The sequence below is a fragment of the Ptychodera flava genome, chromosome 4, assembly GCF_041260155.1.
Source record: "Ptychodera flava strain L36383 chromosome 4, AS_Pfla_20210202, whole genome shotgun sequence".
Lineage (NCBI taxonomy): Eukaryota > Metazoa > Hemichordata > Enteropneusta > Ptychoderidae > Ptychodera > Ptychodera flava.
In genome coordinates this window covers 24,394,135-24,417,014 of record NC_091931.1, presented here as the reverse complement: position 1 = coordinate 24,417,014, position 22,880 = coordinate 24,394,135, and the positions used below count along the sequence as shown (strand labels likewise).

General features: G+C 38.7%; 2 protein-coding genes across 3 annotated transcripts in view; both read right to left on the bottom strand.

The window, feature by feature from the left end:
- Positions 1 to 7,468, bottom strand: part of LOC139131249 (uncharacterized) — a 57,689-nt gene extending 50,221 nt beyond the window's left edge. For both annotated transcript variants that reach the window (XM_070697234.1, XM_070697235.1), the window contains exon 1: positions 5,900 to 7,468. The gene's annotated coding sequence lies outside the window, so the exon portion shown is untranslated. The remainder of the gene's footprint in view (positions 1 to 5,899) is intronic.
- A 7,841-nt stretch (positions 7,469 to 15,309) lies between these two features.
- On the bottom strand, positions 15,310 to 20,767 carry LOC139131248 (uncharacterized). The gene is made up of 4 exons (XM_070697233.1): positions 20,165 to 20,767; positions 18,423 to 19,070; positions 17,110 to 17,229; positions 15,310 to 16,489 (listed from the first exon to the last, which is right to left on the bottom strand). The coding sequence occupies exons 1-4, from the start codon at positions 20,601 to 20,603 to the stop codon at positions 15,837 to 15,839; spliced, it is 1,860 nt and encodes a 619-aa protein (XP_070553334.1). The 5' UTR covers positions 20,604 to 20,767; the 3' UTR covers positions 15,310 to 15,836.
- Between the last annotated feature and the right edge of the window lie 2,113 nt (positions 20,768 to 22,880).

Below are 22,880 nucleotides of genomic sequence, written 5' to 3'. Positions count from 1 at the left end.
TGTTTTTTTGAATACTCGTAAATAAATAAATACGAAACGTGCAAATTATTATTTTATAACATGCCATTTATAAACTATTCTCTTTTATTAGCAAGTAAGTATTATTATCCACCTAGTCGCTGATACAAAATATCGTTAATATCACGCATAAAAAATAGAACATAGGGAGAAAACTGTCGTGCATATGAACGGAGGGGGGAGCATACGCAAAGAATGCTGGGACTGAATTTTAGAAAAGTGCCCCCTGTGTCAATAACTAGATTTAAAAATTGCCTATTTTTAGACGGAACACTATAGCTTTCAGCTTGCAAGTGGAAGGTGGGCAGTGCTGTTACCATTGCAATGATAATGATTGCATAATACGTCCCTTGTTTAACGCAATAGGCTGTTATCATGGTAAAACTTGCCAATTTTGTCCAACATTTTTACACATTACAGAAAATCTATACCTGCACTGCTGCAGGGTTTGACGTCGTGTACGTACGTGAACTGCTTTCATCAGAGGGAAACTGGGCATAGTTGTCATATAAAGGTATATGAAGTAACAATTAATTATATTTTATTATGAATCAATACAAATAACATTGCCAATCTTAACCCCTGGCGCGACACCAAGGGCTGAGCCCTATATAATATTAAAAATACCAGAAAACCCTATTTTGATAACATTAGACGTGGTATAAATGTACACAAAAATGCTATAAAAGGAAGCCATAAATGCAATGATCGTGGTGATGGCCTGTAAAACACCACCAACCAAAAAAAAAAAAAATGTCAAAAAAACAAAAAAAAACTGCATGAAAGCCTTACTGTCGATTATTCTCAAACAAAATATATTTGAGTTCAACAGAGAATACTAAAACAAATCTGTGGACGCAGAATAGGCTCACCAGCCTCACCAGAAATAACTGATATTAGGTTCCATGCAATGAAGAAAATTGTATTAAATTTCACCTTGGATCAAATATTCCTATGGAAACATTTCAGAGACGCCATTTTGACTATTTACACAGGAATAGAATGTGAACTTCTAACATTTGTCAAGGAGTGCAACATTCTGCACCCTACATTCAAATTCACATTTGAACATTCTATCGACAAAATCCCATACCTTGACTTAGTGGTTTCACAGGTCAGAGATAAAATTGAGCAAATAGGCTCCATTTTAAAACCCACACAAACTCAACTGACACGTTCCAATATTTTTTAAGAAGTTCCTGCCACCCAAACAACACTTTCAAAGCCTTTATTAAAGGTGAATTCTTTACGTATGCTCATACGTGCAACAATAATATGGACTTCATAAAAAGAGTCAATATCTTCACACGGAAACATCAACTACGATATTACTGAAAAAAGAAATATATTTTTATCAGAAAAAGGTTAAGGAACGTCAACTATACTTCATTGACAAAACCTGTCCACAAAACGACCTTTAGTCCATTCATCAAAACCATCCTGATCAAACAATATTTACAGAATTTTGGTATGTCGTAAAGATGTCAAAAATAGCAAAAAGGTGGTTGAGAGGTGAAAATCTTTTATTACAAATTTTAGCTTATGACACATTAAATGTACTTTTCGAACTGTAATTTACTGGCAGAGCAATTTTCTGATTCAATGGTGGACAATATCACAAAATAAATAACAGATACAGACTCAACATAGTTGAAAACATGGGTCTAGCCACCGAAATTGTTAAATTCAGATGATAATCTCCTAAATCATCAAAGATTTCATGTTTCCGGAAGTTGATTTGGCGGCCATGTTGAAAAATGGCCGACATATCGAATTTCTGCATGGCTAATGATTTCGTCCTAAAGAATGACCTAAAATATGCCAACATGCTAATTTTCATACTTGTGCCACAATTTGAAATATTTTCTCACTTATCCGATCTACAATGTGTGTTTCGCCTATAGGTGGGGTTACCGAATCACTGCGGCACTGGTCTCGTCTCCCAGCGTTTTGTGTTTCCAGCTGAGCTAAAGACCGCTGAAACTGTAAATTTCGTTTATTCACAATTTTTTCGAAAATTATCATCGGCGTTCACCGATTTCTCTTTGGAATTTTGTGTTCGTATCTGTTAGGGATGGAACATTAGATCTTGGGAGGGGATGGTCAAAAACAGAAAAAAATTCAAAGCAAAAAAATTAGGACAAAAATCTTCAAACTAGTTTGAAAAATAAAAAATAAAATCAGAACGCTAAAAAATGATAAATCTGACAGTTTAGTTAAGAAAAAAATTAGCACATCATGACTCACTTGGAATTTCTTTTTCGAAAATTTACCATTGTAAAAAAATATTCACAATCTGATTGTGATCACCCCCACCGCCCAAGATCTAACATCCTTTACTACTCAAGATGTAAGACTCAAAACTGGTACGGTCACTTCCGGTGTTTGACTTGCAAAATCGTCAACTACCAATCGTCAGACCAACCTTGTAACTTATGTTGATTTTCTTGCAAACTGTTTTGACAAGAAACTACAAGCTGATAGCACTGACTTCTGTAAGGCTTTTGAATCTGTTAATCATAGACTATTAGTTTACAAACTAGAACGTTATGGTTTTTCTGGTGAAGTTCTACAGTTGTTAAAATCATATTTAAGTAACCGTCAACAAAGAGTAGTTGTTGATAGTCGCTTTTCCGAGAAGTGCCAAGTATCATCGGGTGTATCCCAGGAATCACTACTTAGCCCTCTGTTATTCAGTATTTATATAAATGATTTACCAGGTATTTGTATAGATTCACAATGTCTCTTATATGCAGACGATGCCAAAAATCTTTAGACCTATTAAAATTATTTCAGATTGTTTAAAACTTCAAGAAGATGTTGATGGAGTCGCCATCTGGTGTCGATCTTGGAAACTTGATTTAAATGTCAAAAAGTGTTCTGTGATCTCTTTTACCAATAGAGGGTTTTAATTGATTTTGACGATTTGATTTAGAAACCATTCTTAATAGACATCAAAAAGTGAAAGATTTGGGAGTTCTCAGCTTTAACCTCAAATCTAAGTTTTTCAGATCATATTTCTTTTACTGTACAGTAAATAAATCTTTTAGAATGTTTGGTTTTATAAAACGAAACTCTCAAAATTTTACTCAGGTTCAAACTTTTTAAATATCTTTATACTTCTCTTGTAAAGAGCTGTCTCGAGTATGTTCTGTTGTCTGGAACCCTTGGCAAAATCAGATATGGAATTACTCGAAAATGTTCGAGTAAAATAAGGCAGCAAATGACAAAATTCAATAATAAATGAAGCACAAAGTTTTCAACATATAAAACATCCAAAACAAGCGACAATGTTATGCGTTAACCGTGCAAATACAACAAATAATATGAAAAATTTCAAACAATAACAAATCTGCACAACAGACACGACACTGGAAAGAACAACATAAAGAAAGGCAATAAAGCAATCAATGCAGAGGCATAGATTCGATAAAAGAAGGAATGCGTAATAGACTTTCAAATTATTACAAGTGAACATTATAAAGTAATCAGTTCCTGCTTAGGATTATCATCCTAACGTTTATGCTTGGGTGCTGGGTTCGAGCCCAGGTAGCAGTATTGGTTGTTGTGTAAACCTGTGTAACTAAAAAGTAACACTTCTCTCCCTGTCCATTAATCAACGTGGATAGAGAAATAGTATACTAAAGAAAAGATAGAAAGAAGTGAAGATAGTAAAAAAATGGGACCCTTCTTTTCAATCATTTCCCCCTAGGTTTCCAAGCCCCCATTCCTAACTCTTATCCCCAAAATAATTTATCGCCCCTTTTAGAACGTAACCCTTGACCTCATTTCCATAAGTACGCACATCTTTGACGTCATCAGTTTGTGGCTATACCACTTGTAAAATGCTGCCCAGCTAACCCCAATTCCTGGTCCCCACTGTGCTTCATACGACACAAAAACTAAGCAGTCGGAAATTGTAACAGTGATTTGAAGAAAGTGCAAATTTATATTATTTTAACACTATTACTTAGTCAGTGCCGCAATTACGGGACGTCTGTGTTTTGTGTATGGCGATTTTGACGTCATCAGTTTGTGGCTATACCACTTGTAAAATGATGCCGAGATTTTGCCCCATGACCACCACCATCTTACTTCAACTCGATCATGTTTAAAAATCAGACATCTATAGTATGCTCATTGGAGTTGCCATACTCGCAGAGTAGCACTATGTAGAATTGAGTGACAATAAATCTACTTTTGTGACAGATTTCGGACAGTATTTAGAACTGTGAAGTGCGTGCCCGAGGGGGTACGTGTTACTCTCTCGTCTCTGCAGTACAATCAGAGAGACTGAATGAGTGTTGGTGTCTTGAACTGCTAACTCATCGATATTACATAACAAAGCCTTAGGCTAAATTGCAACAATTGGCACTACACACTACACCGCGGCAAATCCCTGCATGTTTAGACAAGTGAAGTTCAGCTTAGAGGTAGCTACCTCCATGAGTTTAGGTTGTAGCGCTGGATGCATTTCAATTAAATATCCACGTTACCAATACATATTCTGAACAACAAGCGCTTGGCTCACTCATATTTGTCTCTTGCCAAAAATTCGCTTATAAGCGATACTACAGTGTTCGAATGCTCACTTATTCCATTTCTCCATATTCACCCTAGGAGGGTGACAAGCTGTCAAATCTGTGTCTATCTTTCCCTAAGTGATTCTAGTATGCGCATTTTATAACGCATATTGCAAGTGCACAGTCGCTGCATCGTGGTGGGTGCTGCGGAGTAATCGCAGCTGTTTCCGCGTCAGTGTTTCCGTAAGGGAGCCGTCATTATTTACGGCCTGGGGGGTCTGGAGGAATTTCATCGGAAACTCCGAAATTTCCGAAACCCGAAATTTCGAGTAACCCGACCCCCTTGCCAACCATGATGAATTTAAGTACCCCCTCTCTAACTCAGAAATTTTGACTGACCTCCTCACTTAGAAGAGTTAAATACCAATACATGTATTTGTAAAATTTACAAAAATACAGCAATAGTAAAGACCTTTCAAATCCTGATGTACCCTGCTAGATTATCATCGGTTATCTCATGACGGTTGAAAAAGGTGAAACCAACAAAATGAAATTCAAAGTGACAACAAAATACAGATACAAAAGCTCACGCTAAAACCAGTATCCAACCATACAGTATTGTTTACTTTGGATGACAGGGTTTCACTGAGAAATGTGACCGGGCAGAATTTGGAAGTACATGGGGAGAACACACGAGAGGCTGAAGGGGGAGTGTCAGAAGGGGTGTCCCCTATCTTGCGTGGAAAATTTTAGAAATTGATGTGTGCAATGGCGAAGTCTGGCTTCAATCTGAGAGGTGTAATAATGATTTATTTTTTTTTACAAGTAAAACTGTTAGAACAGCCCAAGGGAGAGAGCACGAGAGGGAGTGTCCCCCTCTCGCATCGAAAACTTTTAGAAATTGATATGTGCAATGGTGCAATTTGAGAGGTATTTCAATTTATTTTGCACCAAAAATTAAGTAACCCCTTTTGAGTAAATGACCCCGTCACATTTCTCCGACCCCCAGGCCGTAAATAATGACGGCTCCCTAAGATTATACTGGTACTCGCTACTTATCACTAATATTTAAGACGTGAAGAATTCAGACATTCGCTAAAGTCGTAAATGTCAGATATAATTTTCTACAGCCGAATTTGAATCTTGACAAGACTATAATTTGTCAATAAAGCTAGTGCATACTCATCACTGTATGCAAGCCTAATATCATGGCATTGCAAAATACTTCAGAAAGATAGATAAAAAAATTTTCTTCTCTCGAACAACGGTGATTAATTGTGTTAACTCGTTTACAGCTCTTGTATAATGACATCAAGACAGAGGGAGACCAATAGTAAGATGTATGTTATCAACTGTACCTTCGATCTCCAGTTCGGATTCCGAGATGTTTTGGCATAATGAACATTTAGTTTTCAGGTCGCTCAGTTCCTCCCGCATTTTGTTGGTTTCGGTTGTTATTCGCTGATTTTCAGCCGTCAAAGTTTCCAGCCGATTTGCCTGTTCCGCCACAGTTCGCTCCAAAGCTTCTACCCTCTCCAGTTGTGTCTGTGTTGCTGTATTGACCTCAGACATTTTAACCACCGTCTCTTCCAGGCCATCGCAATCATCGGAGTCAGTTTGCAGGAGGAAAGTGTACGCACAAGTACTGTCTCGCACACACCGTTGCTGGTAGTCGAAACATCGTCCTTCTCTTCCAAGTGACGTAGGCTGGCCAAGTACAGCGGATAATACACAACAGCTGAATACCAGAATGGCGTAAAACCGAAAACGCAATGCATTCAAACAGGTATTAGACGACATTTTCGTCTCTAACCGTATGTTGTTGTTGTCAGAGTGTTGTGTAGTGCTTGGAAGTACCAGTCATGTGACAATCTTACTTGAATGCCGCGTGTCATATACCGTGCCACTTTACTGTTGATTTAAGCCTACTTGATGCCGTCAGAAATTCTGCTTGTATGAAGACAAAACAGGCCCTGCCAAGGGTAATAAATGAGAGCTAACGATTGGCAAAAATTGAGACACAAGATACAGGTTTTTCAGGACGACCATTACACTTGCATGTGAATCGCACACGTTTCTTCTAAAGGTACACACACAATTTGTTGATAAGCCAGACCACGGTCCCTCTATCACCGGTAATTGAGGGACCGTGGCCAGACATTGAAGTTGCTGACTCATTTAATCATTGGGTAGAACACAGTGTGCCAGTTTATGACCTCTCTACAACTGCGCCAATTTGGCATTAAAACTGATCATCATTAAAGATTCGAAAGCTGTAGGGTACGTTTGTAAATATACAATAATGACAAATATTTAATTTTATGAACAGTATTTACAATCAAAAATATATAATTTTTTACACTCTTGCTATTGCTGATAATGCCTTGTGTCCCTGTGACTAAACAAGATACTTTGATGAGATACAAATAGATATTAGAAAATTCGACTAACATCTACGGTCATCTCGAAGACGTGTTATGTATGCGCAAAACTCCCAGTGCTGGTACCCCTGTGCATGAAATGAAATCGGGTCGCTGGAAACGGTAGAGTGGTAATACGTTACTACAACCGTCAGGGGAAATAATAGACTGCTGACAGCCGGAGTTGCTTCCGCATGCAGTTTTGGTCTTTCAAGTTGTTTTGCTCAAAATATAGAACGGTGAGAAATCGTTGCGTTCAGTGGCTACGGTACTTTTCAACCGAAATAAAACATTTATTTCGTAGTTTTGACCCCCAAATATAAAAAGTAATTATAGCATACGTTTATGTTAATTTTCGAAGATTTTTATAAAACTGAATACCTGAATGGCTAAAATGGTATGATCGATGACGACATATTGGTGTTGTGATGTCTGCTGATACCCTTCACGTATAAATTCTCCTTCGTTCTGAACCAAAAAGTGAGCGCTTTCGACAATTTCATAAAATCTCGATTTGGTATGACCGCCGGGGGCGTTTAAGCACCCATGCATTCCTATTGAAGACTGTGAGTCATAAAAACAAAAGTGCTATTCTTGTTTGTTTCAAATTTTGTGTGAATGCATTTAGATCCTTTTTATTCAATCAATTTTCCCAATTTCTGTTATTTCATTTTGTATTAGTCCGCCAGAATATTTTTTTTATTTTTTAGCTCAAAATCATGAAATTGCTATATTTATTTTGATTTATTTTCCTTCACGGAATTAGCGATTTTTCGGCGTGGAGCCGACTCTTCTTGCGCTACAGGGCGAAAAAAGGCGGGCGAGAATTTTACTTCTACAGCAAGCTGAAAATTTCCCCAGTTGGAAGACAGGGAATGATTGAGGCTCAGCTGTGTTGGAGTTTGCCGATAGGGGGGTGCAAGCAGAGAGGGATGCATGAATTTATTTTTATGTGGAGACCGCAGCGATGTGACAGGTGTCGGGGAGGTTTTCCATCAGAATGGTTTAGGCGAAAGCGCGTACGAGGGAGTGGTACATTTTAAAAACGTAGCAAGAAACAGTTTCCTACGACTTTCAATGTTAAGCATTGCACGTTTACATCAGAATCAAAATAGCATGTGTATATGAGAAAACTCCCATGATATTTCGTAGACGAGTTTGTTGGCTAATCCTAATTGAAGGTGATTGCAGTCTACACATTCTTGCTATGGATGTACGGACGTTGATAGTACCATGATAGTACCATGACTTTTCTCATCGCCACTCCCGTAAAAAAACATTGTAGAAAAATCGATCAGCCTCCCCTATTTATCCTATTCAACATCTCCCCTGTCCGTGAAAAAATAACACTTCAAACGAAATTTCGATTCATTACGCGGGGAGGGTAGGAGAAACAGGGGGAGCGTGACCTTTCAGAAAGTTACAGTTGGAGTACCCAGGAGGATAGCTTTATACTGGTGCTGCAGAACGGCCACTCTGCATAGTTAGAGCTCTAGAAAACAAATCAATATATATCAGAATAACAAAATCATGAACAGAGGCAGGCATCAGTGTAAACAGAAGCTTAATCGCATCTTCTATTTGTAGGAAAGGATAAATAACTCGGTGTGATAAGCGTAATTAGTAATATTATTGAAAAATTAAACTTCAACTCCTGATATCAACTGAGATCAAAAACCGAGAAAAAAGCAGTTGTAAATGGGTGACAATATTTCTCCGGACAATATCAACGCGTTTGTACAAGTGTATTGATGGAGATTTCACTTGACGCAATCAACAGCATGGTAGGCTGAACACTTAAATATTACAACGATGATGATGACGATGATGATGATGATGATGATGATGATGATGATGATGATTATGATGATGATGATGATGATGATAATGATGATGATGATGATGATGATGATGATGATGATGATGATGATAATGATGATGATAATGATGATGATGATGATGATGATGATATTATGATGATAATGATGATTATGATTATGAAAAGGGGGACGAGGAGGATGAAGAAGAGGAGTACGACGATGACCATAATGATGATGATGATGATGATGATGATGATGATGATGATGATGATGATTATGCAAAACCTTGGTGACATTCCTGAAGAGAAACTCCGCTAAAATTAAAGTCTTTCACACAACATGTTTCTGTGAAAACATTTCATATTTCATCGGGCATTTGAAAAACACAAAAAAATATTTGAATGAAACTGTAAATAGAAATTAAATATTTATTTGCCATCCCGTCACTTTGAGGAGAACACTGGTTGTTCCGAACAAATATAAACTTCTCTCAGTCTTATCTGAAAAGGATGCGAGTGCAATGTGTATGAATGTAGCGTTAAGCGTACGGCGCTGGGAATATGCGATTTGTAATTTATTTAAGACCGCGTTCAAAAGAGTGGTGGGGCGGAGGAATTAGGGGGGATTCGAAAATTCTGGGGTAGTCGAGGGGGAGACTTGAAAGTTTCGCTTTGTCTATAGTAGGGGACCTGAAAATATTTTGGCTCCCATATTTTGATATCATCCAATTGTTCTAATGTTAGTAACAATTAAACAAATCTAGAACCATTTTGTCGCATTTCATGACCTTAATCTAAAAAAAAATCAAATATATGAATGCCATTAAATTTCCGTAAAAACAACAAGTTTCCCCTGTAATGGCTGGGGCAGGAGCTGCAACTGTTGATAATTTTTTTCAATATTTCTATGCAATGTATCAAGTACAGTTTCTTGGTGTCTCTCAACAACATGCTGAAAGACACATTCCGTTTGTCAACAAAGCCCGTTTGTCTAAATATTGGTGATAATTGAATTAGAGTTCAGACTGAAAGTTATTTGTCAATGATACAAATGCACGGTACACGTAGGCTATGTTGGCAAGCTGAATACTGGGCAGGTCAACTTGCTTTAGAGGGTAGAACAAGAACGCAGCTGTATAAAATGAACAAAAACATTGTCAGAATACAAAGTTAGTACAGCCACTGCCCTGCTACTGCAGTGTCATTGTCACTGTATACCGGCAGTGACAATGATAGCTCTGACTCTGATTTAGTTAAAGATGAGTTTGGGTCATAGGACACTCAATTGACAATGAAACATACATGTACTTATACACAAGATAAGGCCAGAGAGCAACACACAGAAGACTAGGAGACTAATAGAATCTCACACCCCCAAGGACATGGGATCAGATTTCTCACACTCGTTGGGGATATTTTGTCTTACACGAGCTTCAGGCGAGTGTGAGACAAAATATCCCAACGAGTGTGAGAAATCTGATCCCAGGTCCTTGGTGTGTGAGATTCTTTTTCTCACATGACCACAAAATGCATAAAATTCACATTGGACACGTACAACATTATCCAAATCGTGACAACTCGGTCGTCTGCCACTGTACTCTGGCCTGCTTACTTTGTAGTTCTAGTCCGTGTTACTGGTCGTGCCATTGGATAACATTTTGCGCGTGGAACGAAACAGACTGTTTATCATCCAATCAGAGCCCGTGTAATATTTACTGCAGAGTGTGGGACGATTTCTGAGAGTGTAGGATCGATTTTTCCCACACCGTCGATGCCGCACTCCCAGCGACCAGGAATGTGAGAATTAACAGTTACAATGGATTCTTGAATTCTGGCATATGAGAATAATTAGAGAAAATAGATGGGGTCAACATGCTTGATCTGATACAAATGTACGATGAAAAGACACATTTTTTCTTAAATCACTTAAAATTAATATATAAAGTCAACTGATGCATTTAAAAATGAATCAATTTAAGAACTTGCCTTAGGGCTGTAGTTCTACAACCTGCTGATAAGAGGTATCGTCGAACATCTGCGTGCAGAACTACACAGTACAAGTTTATTTTTACTTTGCGTGCATTCCTAATAAATATTCGGCTTTATAATAATTTGAGGGGGGACTCAAGTTGAAAATTATTGATCATATTGATCATATTTTTGAGGGTATTGAGGGGGTATGAAAAAATAAAATTTCAATCGCGATTCCTCCAGCCCCGCCCCTTTTTTTGAACGCAGCCTAAGATTATAAGGTTAAATATCTCAAAAATACACTGTTCACCTAGCCAGCGAAAACTTAATTTTCCAAACTCATTGCAGGGAAAATGAATCAAGCAACATGACAATCAAAGATCTCACAATCTTCCGCTTGTTATAATGGTGAACAAGTGTCTTGCGTATAACTTAACATTTCTTTGAGGCTCCGTCTGCTGGTAATGTCGCTACAGCGCTACCGACGGCAGCATCAGAAAATCTAGAACAGGATACCAGTGCACCATCAGTGTAATATTCCCGCATCTCCGCATGGGTCGTAAACCGATCGGTGTCATAGTACCGTCATAGTAAACTACCAAAAGTCTATTGCCTGGCTCGCAGCAGTTCTGTGTCTGTGTCTGATACGTCTCAGCCCTGCTACAAATTGCATTTTACACCCACACATGTGTGTGATTAGAATGACTTCCAAATGTCAATATGACTTCAAATGCGTAATTTTAAAGATAATTCATGATTTATATAGACACTAGCCTCCCATTGTTAATTCTGTGCTCAGCCCTGATTTTGTATAATTTTTCCAATTTCAGATATTAAATTTGATGAAAACCCCAGCAAACAACAGGGACACGACACGCAAATCAACAATGGCTTACGTAGAGGTTTCTACAGTCAAACGTGTGTACGTATTATTTCTGCTTCTCAGTGGTGATATACACGTTAATCCTGGGCCAACTAGATATCCTTGCGGATATTGCTCCCGGCCTGTGAGAAATAACCAATACGGGCTCCTCTGTTCAGAGTGCAACTTGTGGCTTCACACAAAATGCGAACGAATACCTGATAGTGAATATATTCGTCTTTGGAACTCTCCGACTGAAACGTGGACATGTTCAAAATGCTCATTACCCATCTATCTGACTCCTTCTTCCGTCATGAACAACTAGCTACAACTCAGACAGAACCGTTGATGTCCCCTGATAGTCCCCCACCAAATGAACAATTTTCTAATCGTCATTGTGGCCTTAAAATTTACCATCAGAATGCGCGTAGCATCTGCTCTAAACTCAATGACCTGAACCTGCACTTTAGTGATAACACATGGAATATAATAACTCTGACCGAAACTTGGCTCAATCCGACGATATTTGACTCTGAAATTCTCACAGGTAATTACAGATTATTTCGCAGAGATAGGCAAGACACGACAGGGAAGAGTAAAAGAAAGGGTGGTGGTGTATTGATTGCAACGAGGGACGATTTAAACGCAATACGTAGAACAGACACACTTTATTAATTCATAAACTTCAGTCATATGGTATAGGTGGTAATCTGTTAACCTGGCTTTCCACATATCTTCAATGTCGTTTACAAAGGGTAGCTTTTGACGGGGAACTGTCATCATGGGGACATGTCACATCAGGTGTACCCCAAGGGTCTATTCTGGGTCCGCTCCTCTTTGTACTTTATATCAATGACATGTCTGAATGCATGAACCATGCAAATTTATCTTTGTATGCTGACGATTCCAAGTTATTTATGGCCATTACTGATATGTCCGATTGCATCAAACTACAACAAGATATCAACCAGGTTGTGAAGTGGACGAGCAAATGGAAGTTGTCATTAAATGTTAAAAAATGTTCATGTATTTCATTCACTTTGAAAAAAAACGTCAAAATATTTCCTTACAGATGTGCTAAGCAAACTATCTTGACTCGCACCAACTTTGTAAAAGACCTTGGTGTATTTTAACAAGTAAACTTAACTGGAGTATGCACATTAACCATGTTGTTTCAAAGGCTTTTAATATGCTTGGATTTATCAAGCGTTCTTGTACATTTTTTAATAGCATCAAAGTTTTACATACATTGTATGTCTACGTCAGAAGCCACGTTGAATACTGCTCACCCGTCTGGTCCCCTCATCAATTATATTTAATAAAGAAATTAGAAAGAGTCCAAATAAAATTTATCAAGTATCTTTGTTTCCATTCATCGATGGCTTACTAAAGGGCTCTGTATAGTAACCTATGTTATGAATTTCGCCTTCCCACATTGGAGAACAGGCGAAAATTTTTAGATACTCTTTTTCTTTATAAAATCCTTCACTCAGTTTATAGTGTACCAGATGTTCTTGCACAGATTCATTTTAACGTTCCTGCTTTTACATTGCGTCGTGATGTTCTTTTAGACCAGTGTCAGCACGTACGAATATCTTGAAACACTCATTTTTATCACGATCTCAGATATATTTTAATTATATCTGTAACAAGCAAAAATTTAGATATTTTTAATAACTTCAGTAATTTTCCTCATGGATTATGTAAGATCCTTTTTTCTGAATGATTGCTTTTATCTGGATGTTTTTCTGTGTGTCTTTCGCTGTGTTGCTGTTTTTTGGTTATTTCTTATGTGAATTCTCCTGTCTGTTTGTTTACGTTGTAACTGTTATATATTTTTCGTTTTTGTATTATATTTTTATTTTCAACGAACCTGTTATTGGGGCAACCTGTTGATTCGAGATTAATAAAATAATAAAATAAAAAATAAATAGCAGCTAATATTACTTGAAAAATGTCCCTATGACTACAAAGCGTCCGTTATGCGGTAGGTGTTGTCAGACTTGAGTTTAATCGCCTCTCTTACCGGACATTTAGCATGGGGACCACTTTGAGGTCTTCAGAGACGTCCCATGTCACCGTTCAAATTTAAAATCTGCAATTAACACGGTTGGAACTAATTTGGGATAATTATATTTGTTTTGCATTTCAAATATGGTTCAAGTCCCTCCAAACTACCTACATTACACTGTCGAAGGGTCAAGCCAGGGAAAGCCAGCGTTGTTGGATCCTTCAACGTTGAGGAAGAACTGTGAATATTTATTCTGCGGAAAGTTTGCCCGTCGCCCTACTGCGAAATAGAAAGTAAATGGGCGACGGTGGTCTAAATAATTTGACCGATCATCGATCACGGAAGTAGTGTTTAATTCCGAACGTGATGCGTATGAAACGTATGAAACGCGAGCAGTTTTTACGTAACTGTTTTGGCACAGACGGTAGCTTTTCACAATCGTGAAAGACAACGTGAAAACAGTTATTCTAATGATCCTAGTTTTACAAGTGAAAAGGACCAACCACAATGGAAGCCAAATCCGTTACGGAATGATATCCATCGAAGGACAATAGTTTCTATACAGCGACAGGGTCTTTAAATGGTCACAACATGGAAATACACATGATCATAAGGAAACTGAAAAGAATAAAGTATAAAATGTCATGATATGTTCAATGTCAGTCTTGATATTGGAAAGTTGATTTGCTTTTACGTGCAGCCAATGCAAGCCGTTCACAGTTCACAAGATGCTGTTGATAAAGCAGCATATACATGATGTGTTTTTTTATTTCAAGATATGACTCAGGCAGAAATTTCACCAAATTGCCAATCTTGTATCAATTAAATGTGTTGTCAGTTTGATTTGAAACAGTGATAAAAAGATACAAAATACTGTGTCAATAAGCTAATAAATCATCGCTGAGTTTTGCTGTCTTTTGGCCATAGTTTGATTGTTGCATGCGAGTTCATGAAGATCACGAGAATAATATAATCTAGTGATTTAGAGAGATTTACGTTTTCGAAAACTGATCACTGTCTTGACTGTGTGCACTTACACGTCGTCAATCGAGTGGCCAGTTGTGAAGTGTTACAGATCGCTCCGTCTGTAATTGCGGTCACTTTGATTTTGATGTCATACCCTAGTGCGATTTTTCTAGTCTTTGTTTGAATTTGTAACGTACAGCATAGAACTGCCGAATGACGAATTTGTTGACCTCACAAAATGTCACTGTCCATGCACTGAAGCAATGTGCACAAAACAGACATGTCTCGCGCTAATTTCTTTATCGTCCTTTCAATTAATTTGACCAGCGAACACTAAATTATTACGGCAGTGTCAATTTCTAATTGATTCGATGATTTATTATTTTTTCTGGACGTCTTGATACGGGTACTAACCACCAAATCTTCTTTCGAACTGTTGTGAACACAGTCGAATGAATTTTGGATTATATTCTGTACGTCTCCTTTCCCAATAGTCCTGAACCAGACTATCCGTCTTCCGCTGTCTTGAGCAAGCGGTTAACAATCGCTCCTGACAACAGTTTAAAACTGTGAACTTTAAGTTGTCAAGGCCTTATGTTACTAAAAGGCGAAGAAGAGCTCGAGTAATCACACAGAAAAACATGCACCGCGCATCACTTATTACCATTGTCTTGTACTGTTTATTCAACTGATACTTACAACAAGCTAATTATAATATCGTTCAGATGAACATGGTTCATTTCAGTAAGGTCCATCGACTCGTTAACAAACTTACATTACACTGATTTATATTCCAAGGTCTGTGGTCTTTCTCCTTACTACTTTACGTAATTGGATGATTAAAGTTTCAGAACATTTTTTCAAAAATATTTTCGGAAAAATTTCCGAATGCTATGTACAGTTCCTCTGACGTCAATCCGAACGTGATAAAATATCACGATCATTCATTTATGTGTCGCGATAATTCGCGGCAAGTAATGTCTTCTCAGCCTGAGTCTCATATCCAGCGTAAATCAAAGTACTCCAAAATACTTCTTACGAGAAGATACTAGTATTCTTATCATATTCGCAGCGTAAGACGGCGACATTGCCCATTTGGATATGATTCTAAAAATATACAAGAGGAATGTAACGACGCTGAGGCCAAGCATAGGACTTATATTCTATTTCTCTGATAGTGATAAAAATTTTAAGTTGATTCCAATTTTATATTTGAAAAGAACTTAAGCATACCACCGGTCGAACACTAATTTTCCTGCACGCATATGTCTGCTGCTTCGACTCCTACAGCCGAGCCATGAAAGTTGTCGTTGTCAGACCGGAAGTCGGCCCAGTTGACGACAGCGCCCTCTGTAATGTATTGTCCGCACAGTCTGAACATGTAATACATCTGGTGCCAGTTTTCACTCAAATCTACTGGCCACATGTGAAATCCGTACATATCACCTTGGAAATCACCGTTGGGCTTCATCGGACTAGATCCTAATGTAACCGTTCCCATGCCGTAAAGCCACAACTCCTGTCGGTACACACTTGTGCTGATCTTGATTCCATTGTGATATATGTGAAAGGACGCCTCATCAGACAGTGTTCCCGACACACAGAGAAAGTGCCACAAGCCATTGTTTGCCCCGCTATATATGTACGATGAGGTTTGATGTCGGTCATCATTGTATTTAGTAACAACAAGCTGATGGTGATCAACGAAGATGCTTTTTATTTTATTGGTATCATTGCTACCGGAGGCCTCAAACTCAAATAATGTGGTGAAATAGTAACGAGTGGTAGCGGTTTTCGCCCACAGACAAAATGTAAAAGCTGATAAGTTTCTAGCCACTCCAGCGTGCGACAGTGAAACTCTGGATGATCTGTCAAGTATGTATTTTGATGAAGTCTGGTCTGAAAAGTGAAATCGTGGAGAGATCATTAGTTTGATATAATAACTAAAGACGACGTACTGGGTACAGAATGATCGCGGTTTAAGGATATGATATCAGCCTTCTCAATCGTACTAAAAAAAGTTTGACAGTGTGGTAATATCGACGGGAAACGGAAAGTATCGGGTTTGCAATCTCGTAACCAGAATCGATTGTGATGAAGATCGTGAGGAGGGGAGGACAAAAGAGATATACAATTACATATATGTTGTTGATGGTCATTTATGTGTAGCTCTTTAGAGAATGTGTCAAATATTTTAGTTTTGGAAAGAATTCGGCATTGTGTCGCTAGTGATAGAGGCTGTCCAAAAATTCACATCGTCTGTTCGTGATACCGAAGGAATCGACGTGGAATCTGAAGAACAGCCATGGTATCTTCCTTTCATCATGAAGAAAAATCAAATATGTCGAACAGAGTACACAAACTTGAGCTTCATTTGTGACTACGACGTACATGACCTTTTCAGTGAAAGAGACAGTCATGCCTTTATCTTTTAAATATCAAGTCTTCATCATTTTAGAGTTTAGATACTGTAAAGGTTCCAACTCATATTGAACAGAGGGAGAAAAAGTTAAACACACCTGCAGGACACGTATTCCCGAAATTTGCGCAGATGCACGTATCACCATTCGCTCCTGGACTCAGGTTTTCCAGACAAGCACCTCGTACCATACAGGTTTCAAGACGACAACCGGGCCGGTCTGAAAGTTAAAACAACTAAATTTTCGCACATACCTAGCGGGCTTTGCTTGAGAAAACGTATATAGTCTAATACATCGTAAACCTTTCACCTATGAGTTTGTCTTTTCAAGATTAAGAACTTCCCTCACACAGAAAGCACTTTCACTCCAATCAAGATTGAACTCGTATTGCCAACCGAACGCTCTGAGTCAAGATTTTCTACGTTCTTAGTATAAACTGTCTTCCACACACATTTGATGAAAATGATTTTCCGTTCTAAAGGTCGTAGCACAAATTTTAAGTGAAATCATCTAAGTCTGTGATATCATTCGCTGTGCACTGTACAGTCCAAACATGGAATTTCATATTAAGCGCGATAGCGTTGACCATTTACAGTTACTGTAACGATAATATGCATTAGACGAGCGACGATTTTTAGTTGCAATTTTTCAAGGTTGTCAAACCACAGGGGGCTGAGGCTCCTTGTTTGTTTCTTTGTTTATTACTTATGTATGACTATTTCCATATACAATAAATATCCAATAGGAGATGTATTTGTATTAATGTTTGTCAATAAAGAACGATGTTTGTTTGCTTGTTTGTTTGTTTGTTTGTTTGTTTTTGTTTGTTTGTGTGATTCTTTGCAAATATAGTCAATACGTACATGATACTTTTAAAAGTTTCTAATCCAATCAAACATATATGAAACACAGCATACCCTGCCTTTGCCGTGATATGTTTGTCCACCACTCTGTCTGAACACTCGCCTTTTCAAATGACTCACAAAGGGATGCATGTCTTGAGCAAACTGGCAAGGAGAGATGCATCTCTTTGTGAGTTGTGAGAAAGGGTAAGTGATCAGAGAGAGAGAGTGGTGGACACACTTGAGTGCTAATACTCCTCATGGCTGGATATGCCTCATTTTGTATATGTTGAATTGTATTAGAAACTTTCAAAAGTATCATATATCGACTATATTTGTAAGCAAACACAAACAAACAAAAAACAAAAAACAAATATTCAAACAACAAACAATTGCTCTTTATTGACAAACATGAATACAAACACAACTCTTTATTGGTTCTTTATTGTATATGAAAATAATCATACATAAATAATAAACACGCATAAACAACAACAAACGAACAAACAGGGAGTCTGAGCGCCCGTGCACCCCACCTCCCTGTGATCAAACACGTAAGTTTCAACTTACAACAAATATCGACCTGATGTATCTCAATATGTTCCGGCGTATAACGCTCCTCGTTCACTATAGTTGGCCATCTGAACAATGTTCCTTCTTCGTCACTTCCGCTACAGCCACGCACCATTCCTCTAATCATTTGCTCGTCCAATCTAACATTGTACATGTAAAACTGCGACATTTCCCCGATGAACCGATAGGTCCTCTGAAAGCGGAGAAAGGGCGCATGCCCAAGATATACTACACCCCCTCCCAGCGTGAGTTCGTAACCACCGTCGCCGCGAATACCGCCCGTTCCGTCGACGTACACCCAGCGACGGCCATATCCAATAGGTCCGTACCAAGCGAAGCAAACGTGGTGCCACATTCCGTCGGTAGGGATCGTATCGCCGAGTGGTCCCCCTCCCCCTAACCCATTATAGGACTGCCCCGCATACCCGATGAATAGCGAAGCTGCATCGGCCAGCTGTACGTCGGTCGGCGTTGGTACCGTGGCCTCGGCTTGATAGTGCACAAGTGCTGTGAATTCATCATACATGGTACCACTCCTGGTTTTAATCCACAGGCAGAAAGTGAACTCTGAAAGTGGTGGCGCTGATCCGGTGCCATTTCGATCGATTGTAACAGACGAACTGCCGTTAAAAATAAACTTCGGGTCTGAAATCAAAATAACAAAATTCCTCAGTATAGGGGAATATCTTACCAGCATAGTATGCATTACGGTTGATTTTCGAGTCAGGAGTTTTTGAATGCCAGGACTATCTGAAGTCAGGGGAATTCTATACATGTTAGGGATTGTAGATTTGCAGTATGTGCCAGTATGATACACGGGACAAAGATACGGGGACGCAACATCGCTCTCCACCATGACGGAAAAAGGCACTTATAGTCGTCCAATCAAAATATATTATTAATTCTGAAATATGACTTTTATTAATGAAAATAGTTCAGTAATTGATTCGGGTCGGGCTTTCTTTCCCCTCTGCAATGCTAGAAAAAACGAACGGGTTCAACCGGGTTGAGTTTCCCTTTGGCCCCATGAGAAGGTCCCTGGAACACTCTGGAAACGTCGTTTACGGTGTTTCAAACGAGTGAAGTTCACCGTGAAGGTAGATACCTCCATGAGTTCACGGTGTAGCACTGGATGTATTTCAACTAAATATTCACGTTTATATACATTCTATACCACGAGGAGTAGCTGGACTCAGTCATGTGCCGATCTGCAATAAAAGAATGCCCACCAAAATTCGCCTAAGCGACACTGCAGCTGCAATGTTCGAATGCTTACTTTTCCCATTTCTTCCCACACGCACATATTCACTCTAGGGGGATGACAGACCTTCAAGTATGCGCTTTTATAACTTAGTATGCGCCCTTCACAACGGGCATAGTGAAGAAAATTGCTTCGTGGAGGGCGCTTAGCAGTAATCTTAGCTGTTTCCGCAAGATTATCCTGGTACTTATTGCTAATCTCTAATATTTAAGACGTGAGGAATTCAGTCATTCAGTACATTGTAAAATGCCCGATGTAACTTTTAACAGCTGAATTTGAGCCTTGACAAAACGTACATTTATCCGTAGAGCTAAACTCATACTTGTACAAAATAATTAAGAAAGAAAAAGAATGAAATCTTCTTCTTTTTGTTGTCAAGAGCAAAGATGATTACAAGTGTTAACACAACTTACAGCTACTGTATAATGATATTGAGGCTTAGCAGTGTCAATGGCAAGATCTATGTTGTCAACTGTACCTTCGATCTCCAGTTCGGATTCTCCGTTTTGGCATAATGAACATTTAGTTTTCAGGTCGCTCAATTCTTCCCGCATTTGGTCCGTTTCAGCTGTTATTCGCTGATTTTCAGCCGTCAAAGTTTCCAGCCGATTTGCCTGTTCCGCCACAGTTCGCTCCAAAGCTTCTACCCTCTCCAGTTGTGTCTGTGTTGCTGTATTGACCTCAGACATTTTAACCAGCGTCTCTTCCAGGCCATCGCAATGATCGGAGTCAGTTTGCAGGAGGAAAGTGTACGCACAAGTACTGTCTCGCACACACCGTTGCTGGTAGTCGAAACATCGTCCTCCTCTGCCGAGTGTCGTTGAATGGGCAAGTACAGCGGGCAATAAGCCACAGATGAATACCAGAATGGCGTAAAACCGAAAACGCAATGCATTCAAACAGGCGTGAGACGACATTTTGGTCACCTATCTTGTTGTTGTTCTTCCTATTGTGTGTAGTGTATTGTAGTGTAGTGGGCGTGGTTGTGTATTGAGAAGATTCAGTCACATGACTATCTCATTTGATCGCCGCGTGCTCGTCTGAAATATTGTCAGTGTAATTATTACGTGCTATGTCTGGATGTGGGACTGAGAGATTTGTTACCTTTCGCATGGTGCCCACTAAGTAAAGAACTTGTTAACAGGACCACCAAATAACAATGATGTTGACACAGTATTCAGACAGGGTCTGGTCACGCATGATATCTACATGTACTGGGCATGATACGACGAGTTGACATTTCAATTGTACGCAAACAAAACAACTGTGTAAAGGTGTCTTCACGAATGCCGGCATCGAAGGAGGAAGTACAACACCTGGCAGCATGTAACATCCTAATTATTCCCGTTGGGAGACCCGGCCCTTAGCCACGATACATAGACCCGTGAAGTTCCTATCGGCGAGACATTACAAAAGTACGATTCTAGTTTTCTTTCAGCTTTTGTTGGATGTACATTGCTTTTTACATTAACTTTTTATCAATCAAACTTTTGAAGCCCCCCAGTTTTTCTTGCAAGTCCTCCTAGTATGATTTCATTTGGAGGTCACGGTTAAAACCCCATGAAATTGCAATGTAATATAGTTTATTCACATAATTATCAGAAATTTCTCTATCGGAATAGATAGCAATAGACAATCAATCAGTTTTTAAGGTGTAATTTCAGCACACACCTAGAATTAATGACCGTTTGTGATACGGTATCTCCAAGCATTATACCTCAGATGAATTACGTTTCAGCGATGGCAGATCCAACTTTTTGATTGAAAATACCCGAAAATGTACCACACCATTGTAGATTTATTCGTGTCTCCCAATTTAGTGATAAGATGTACTTTTTTCCGACATTTCATGTTACGCGAAAATTTTAACGGCATTTAACCTAAATACAAATCAAATTCGTGAACTGTAACAATTTTTTTGTGTATTAATAACTTACCGGTTAACGAAAATACCTACAATTGTAGCAATGTTTTTACAGTTGTCACATAAATATCAAGTGTCCATGGTAGTGAGTAGGTGCATATGCTGAGTAGCATCATTTTTGCAGCAGAGCTCCGTTTGTTCTTTAAGCTTATGTGTCTAAATTTTGTTAAAATTGTCGAAAACAAATCAAAGATAAGATTTTTTTCTCTGTTGTTTTATGGACTTAATAGCTATTTGGTGTCCCTTTCTTTCCCATATAATAATCCCATGTCACAATTCAATTTCAAATCTACAATATTTGTTTTGCATTTCAAATATGGTTGAAGCCCCTCCAAACCATAAATGTTACACCGTCTATGGGTCTAGTCAGGGAAAATTACTGTTGTTGGATCAATCCACGGTGAGGAAGAGCTGTGTATGTCCTTTCACGGAAAGTTTGCCCGTCGCAGCCCCGCGAAATAGTAGGTGCGCGCATGGAGTCTTTTGGTATCTCCATGATGCGCGTCAGCGCTCTAGCTAAACTGGCCGATCATCGGACGCGGAAGCAGTTTTAAAGTCCGAATTTCAGGAATTTGATACTTACGCAACGCGGGCAGTTTCTTAGTAATTCTCTTGACACAGACAGTAGCTTTTCACAATAAGCGAAACAGACATCGTGAAAATAGTCATTCAAATGATCTGATTTTTACGTGAAAGGGGTAAGCCACAATGCAAGCCAAATCCGTTACGTAATCATATCCATCGAAGGACAGTTGTTTCAATAGCTCTTTTACCGGTTCCAAGATGCAAGGCGCTAGGGTATACACAATCTGATTAAAATCAGATGTAGAGTACGGCGACGTCTACTTACGCGGTAGTGAGAGGCGACAGCAAGAGAATACCGCGTAAGTAAAGACATCGCGGTACTCTGCATCTGATTTTAATCAGATTGGGGTATAAGCTTACACAGCTTACTCAGAACTTTTTAGCCGTAGGGTAAACGCTGGGTATGTTACTCAAAGAACACTCTGGCAGGTAACACAACAACAGATTTATATTTTCGTCGCCAATAGATACAAAATACACAAGTTATTTTTTTTTTGGAATTGCATATTTGTGTCATTCTTGTGGAATAATCCGTTTTACAACACAAAAATCAGTATATTTTGTTGTTTTTATTGTCAATAAAGTGTTTGATACAGCCACAGTAAAGCATTATGGGATAACTGGAAAAGGTCTATTACAGCCGAAGGAACTGCAAATGGTCACAACATGGAACTGAGGTAGACAC

Excerpts from the sequence above, each read along its gene's own strand:
- LOC139131248 (XM_070697233.1), bottom strand. The coding sequence starts at position 20,603 with ATGTCGTCTCACGCCTGTTTGAATGCATTGCGTTTTCGGTTTTACGCC. Across the intron at positions 19,071-20,164 it reads ATCCGAACTGGAGATCGAAG|ACCCGAAGTTTATTTTTAAC; the intron begins GTACAGTTGACA and ends TTTTGATTTCAG. Across the intron at positions 17,230-18,422 it reads ACATCAGGTCGATATTTGTT|ACCGGCCCGGTTGTCGTCTT; the intron begins GTAAGTTGAAAC and ends TTTAACTTTCAG.